Source organism: Procambarus clarkii, chromosome 79 (assembly GCF_040958095.1).
Source record: "Procambarus clarkii isolate CNS0578487 chromosome 79, FALCON_Pclarkii_2.0, whole genome shotgun sequence".
NCBI classification, from domain to species: domain Eukaryota; kingdom Metazoa; phylum Arthropoda; class Malacostraca; order Decapoda; family Cambaridae; genus Procambarus; species Procambarus clarkii.
Genome location: NC_091228.1, coordinates 14,201,131 through 14,206,700, shown reverse-complemented (window position 1 = coordinate 14,206,700; position 5,570 = coordinate 14,201,131). Strand labels below are relative to the sequence as shown.

Genomic DNA, 5,570 nt, shown 5'->3' with positions numbered 1-5,570 from the left:
CTGTTCACATTTATATATATAAAATATTTCTTTATTTTCTAAATTAGAAATAGGTTCATAACCCTGGACAAATTGTGAAAGATAATTGTAGTTATGGGGACAACATATTCCCTTACAGCCCAAATTTAATATGTTTTGGGTTTCTGCAGAATTTGGAATATCAAATTGACAGTTCCAGACTTTTTTATTGAACAATGGATGAGTATTATCATTTAGTATGTCATAGTTAATATAATCAACCCGATTGATAGGGAATTTACAAAATCTGGTCAAATATACTTCTTTTTTTAGGGAATGTCCTTTTCCAACATGGTATCTAAAACAACCACTGTTCTTCCGATTGTATTTGTTCAAATATTCAAGAAAAGCAACACCTACACCTAATAATATCGCAGATTTCAATATCAAACTTTTATGTTTACCAGCCCATTTGGTCATAGTGTTAAAAATTTTAGTTAATTTGGAATCAGTTGGTGAAGGATTACTTTCTAAATATTCAAGAAATTGAGTTTCGTTTTCAAACCCAAGATCTTGGGCAAGTTTATTTACATTGTTAATGTGTTCTTCATAGAGTTTAAATGGGTATTTTTTTAACATATGTTGTTTAAGAGCTTTGTTTTCTATAATATTTAGAATAGGGGATTCTACATCACCATGCAAAATGTTTTTCATAATTTTATTAAAATCATTTTGGGATTTAAAATTTAGGTTTTCATTGATAGAATAAATAAAAGATTTGGCTGGGTGATGAAGATTTGACAATTTAATGTTTTCTGTCAAATCTGTCATACTTATTTGTATTTAAAAAAGATTTATTTTCATCAACCAAACTTTGGGTGATGTGAATAAAAGGCTGAAGACCATGGTCAATTTCTTTTATCATCAATTCTGTCATCGAGCTATTCTTTCTGTTTTAAATAAGTATTAAAAAAGAGTTAACCTTACTGTTTTAAAAGAATTAAGTGTTTGATATGTGAGTCGTGGTAGCTGTGCGGCCGGTCTGTTGTGATTGGCTTGATGGAGCACCAATCACGGGTGAAGTGGGCGGAGCCAACGAGAGGATTTCCAGTCCCATTCCCCTTTTTAATTCTACTAACCCCAAAGGTTTTAGTGAGTAAATGTCCTCCATTGTACAAGGTGAATGCATGCTTGTCAAAACTGTATGTGGCAAAGACCCCGATCCCCTTCACATATTAAACATATGGAATGGTATCCGTATGGATAATTCCCTTCCCCAAATTAGTATGTCATTGTTCACTCTGAACAAAATTGACTCAGATGAGTTTTCCTTAACTCAATCTACCCCAGACCTTTCCCCCCCAAAAAAAATCACCTTCCCTCCATCTTGTAAACCCATTCACAGTTCCAAAACTGACACATTTTTTCAATTCAACCATTGATCAAAAAGACCTCATCAGATGATAATGATCTTAACACACCCTCCAAGAAAAGAAATAAGAATTGGCAGAAGAAGGATTGGCAGAAGGATAGGGAGAAGAAGGATATGAAGCATCAGGTCTATAAGATAATATTCAAAAGTATTTTTCACCTTTCAAATATTGCCAGCCGAAGTGGGTTTGGAGTGAACCGTGACGACGAAGATTCATCTGAGAAATGAAGATTCCTCCTCGGAATCCTCCGACGAGGGGCTCCTCTCATTGATCAAGTAAGTAATGACATTTCCCATAAATATTGGTGTTGGCGTTATGGTGTGTTAACTCAACGGCTCCCTGAAGTCCATTGGGCCAAATATTATATACGAGTATCGGATAACATAATACTCGCCGGAGCTTCGAGACCTGAGCTCTTCGTCGCTGGCCACTAGATTGTCCTCAAGGAATAAAAAGGATGTGATAGCTCCTTACTCCCTGAGTCTACCTCGTAGTTCACACCCAGTGACAACATGTGTTTAAACCCTTGAAGAAATCCATTCAGTATAGTGAGTGAAGTCGTATTCTCGTCGTTCCTTCTTAAGGGTTAGAGTATTATTTTTTTTTATTTTTTTTTGTGTGTGTAATTTTCGTAATTTTTGTGATCAATAATTGTCTAAAATTGAATTTTATGGAATGCCTAGGGATGTAAAAATTACAATGTAAAATTTACCAGCAATGAATATTGTTTCTCAATGATCATAGGATTCATTTTTTTTTTCTTTTTTATAGTTTGGATGTCTATAGACTAATTTAATAATGGTCTGATGTAACAACCTTTATCCCTAAAAAAATTTCAGGACCCCAGTACTAAGCGGCTCATCAATCATCTGAACATGGCGCATGTTGGACCTGACACACAGCCCTCTTCCAACCCAGACCAGAAAATCCCACCACAAAGAAACTGTCACTCGGGCAGTTGTCTAGAGGCTGGGTTTGTGCCCCGGGGCAGTGACAATGGACAACAGCAACCAACTCAACATAACATTTCTCAGTCCCAACATAGTCAAGGGCGCATCAAAGATGTCGCTGGTGGAGGCCATGAAGGCATGGACGATGGGGCCATGGGCGAGACGAAGGGACAAAAAGTGTGTGAATGTGGCACTGTGGGGGGAGAGGCTCTCGTCTCCTGGTGATGCCCACATCAACACACTCTTGCCTGGTTAGATGAACAATCCCATCAACAACAAAAACTACAGCAACCACCTCAACATAACATTTTGGGGAGTAGGGATGATGAAAGAGATACAGATTCTGCCCAGACCACTAGTAATGGAAAGAAGGTTCGTTCTCCACGTTTCAGTGACTATTGTGAGGGTCAGTCAGCTCCATCCAACACTCAGGCTAATCCCAAGGTTGTAAGCATTGACTCGTCGTTTTACCCGTCCCTGTTGGCACCCCCCGGTTTAGCCTACTACCCTCCTCTTAACAATGGTCATGCAATGAGAGCAAATGGAAATGAGGTTGATGATGTAAAACCGATCGATCTCTCCCTTAAATCTAAACCATCAGCATCGCCAAAACTAACCTCTGTATATATTGAAGAGTTGAAATGTAAGTTGGCACTGATTCGCCATTTGGGGGTATTAAATCCACAATCGTTCCTTGCCCAACACAAATACAATTATTCAGACGAACGCAGATTCACATGTGATATTTGCCCAAAAGCATTTAAGCGAAAAGAAGCCTTAACAGAACACCGTCGACTACATACAGGGGAGAAGCCTTTTGAATGTGACAAGTGTTTCAAGAGGTTCTCTTACAGGGGTTCCCATTATAGACATACACATACACTGTCCAATGTTGGGTAAATTGTGATTTGATTTTTGATTGTTGCCGCCGAAGGCGGCTAGTTTATTGTGCACCCCATACTCATCCTGTGAGCGGTAGCGCAAAAGCATTACAGAGGTCACAAAAGGTCTTTATCAGACCTCATCAGAAAGTGGGGAGCTTCTGTTTATTATTAGTCCTCACAATACACTACTTGTTTCTGAATCTCATATGTCGTTCATCTACTGGAAGCAAAATGTGGGTACAGTGCAAGGATTTCAGGTAATTTATCCATGGTAATAATTTAATAATTTAATAATAATAATATTATCCATGGTAATAATTTATCCATGGTTGCCATATCATACAGAGTGAGCTTAGATTTATCTCTAAAAGGCTCAATTTTACAACAATCCAAGATATAGTGTTCGAGTGTGTGTCCCTGCCTATGTCCACACACTTTACACTTTACTTCATCTAGATCCCTATACAAGCCGAACTGCCAGAGATACTTGTAGCCAAATCTTATACGAGCTGTGACATCTGTTAGTCTACTGACTTTGTTACTTGCCCCATACACATGTTTTACTTCACACATTTCATTGTGATGAACAATGGACCTGCTAGTTCCAGTTTGCACTGTTCTACTTTCTTCAAGTCCATCCAGGAGTTCTCGTCTAATGACACTTTTAAGGGACCTATTTGATAACTCAAGATTCCGTTCAATACTGTCTTTATTTACTGCAGCCTTAGCAAGGGCGTCAACTTTGTCATGTTCCTGCATGCCAATGTGAGAAGGAATCCACAACATTTTTATATTTACCCTCTTGCTAAGTATTCTTATATATCTACGTCTAGCTTCCAAGACAAGCACGTTATTACTTGATTGCAAACTGTTTATTGCTCGTAGTGAAGATAGGGAGTCAGAAATAATTAAGCTGTCTACTTCAGTGTTGTCAATAATTTCGAGTGCTACCAGTATTGCTACCAACTCGGCTTGCATTGTGGACGCCCAGTTACTAATTCGGATATTTCTTTCAATTGTGCTGCCATTGGGCTGATGAGCAATAACAGCACTTCCTGCCCTCCCTGTAGCTGTATTGAGTGATCCGTCAGTGTATATGGTCTGTGCAATGTTGTTTTCAGCTTGTATATTGTGAATGTGTTCTATGGTGCTTAATTTAGCAGCAAGCTGAGCATGAGGGTTGCTTGTGATTAGTTTCTTGGTGGGGTATGCAGGGGTCAGGATGTCAAAAGGTACTATCTGCCAGGGTGGAAGGAAGTGCTGTACTCTTTCATCTGTATATACATCGTGCAGTCCCATCATTTTTATATGAGTGGCAGTTCTTTGAATCCATTTAGACTCGCTAGTTCCATTTCGTATGTGTTCTAACAGTGCAACTGACACAATGTTGTTTTTGTTATCACGCAGCAGCTTTAGTCCCATCATAAGATTAATTTCAAATATTCTATCTCGAATGCTAAGTATATTTAATTCTTTCCGCATGTTGAGAACTTTGGTAGTTATAGGACAGCCAAGTATAATTCTGAGTGCTTCATTTTGCATTTTTTCCAGTCTATCAATACTTTTGCCATTCTGCAGGACCAAAGCTGGTGCATGATAGTCTATCAGAGACCTTTATACGCTAAATACATCATTCTTGCTATTCTAATATTAACACCATATTTCGGGCTGTACCCCACTACAGTTCTGAGAGCCTTGAGTCTGTCTCTACATTGTTGATGTAACTTATTGACTGCAGTTGAGGTACAAGGGACAGAGACTCCAAGGTATTTGAAAGAAGAGACATAGTCTATTGGTATGTCCCATCACTTAACCTGTTTTCACTAATTGTAATATTTTTGGTATAAAAATTAGTATTTGCAAACTCAAAATATATGCAATGAGTCCTAAATCAGGCTTAAAATATAAGATCAACGAAAAATGTTGTTTTAATACAAATTATAAAAATCAATGTGTTTTCATAATAATTATCCCATTGGAAACTGGAAACAATTTCAATATTGAAGGGTTGGTTAGGTACTGTCACTAAAAGTACAACAGACTCAAAAGCTACACGAAAAACAACGTAGAAATATATCACCATCGGAATCTTTCATTCAACAACAGAGATAGTAGTAACAGAAGGTTTGCCCTCGGCAATCCCAAAAGGAATTAATCCATAGGGAAAATATCAGTTTGGTTATAAAATATGGTTACAGATTCATTCATTAAAATGGGGGATTGGTAAACCCCGCCGGAAGAGAATGGATCTTCTGCCTGAAGCAACCAACGTGTGAATACTCCTCCCAATCTTGCAGTAACCACCTTGAAGTCACAAAGTCCAGGTAAAAAAAAAAAAAAAAAAA

At 38.0% G+C, this 5,570-nt stretch overlaps 1 protein-coding gene across 1 annotated transcript; it reads left to right on the top strand.

Annotated features, from left to right (window-relative positions):
* The first annotated feature begins 2,266 nt into the window (after window positions 1-2,266).
* On the top strand, window positions 2,267-3,241 carry LOC138357703 (zinc finger E-box-binding homeobox protein zag-1-like). Its single transcript, XM_069314691.1, has 2 exons — window positions 2,267-2,562; window positions 2,662-3,241. Exons 1-2 carry the CDS (start codon window positions 2,267-2,269, stop codon window positions 3,239-3,241), a joined length of 876 nt encoding a protein of 291 aa, XP_069170792.1.
* The last annotated feature ends 2,329 nt before the right edge of the window (window positions 3,242-5,570 follow it).

Bases quoted from the DNA above. Each gene is read 5' to 3' on its own strand.
- LOC138357703 (XM_069314691.1), top strand. From the start codon at position 2,267: ATGGCGCATGTTGGACCTGACACACAGCCCTCTTCCAACCCAGACCAG. The intron at 2,563-2,661 runs GTGATGCCCACA...TTTGGGGAGTAG, and splicing joins GGAGAGGCTCTCGTCTCCTG to GGATGATGAAAGAGATACAG.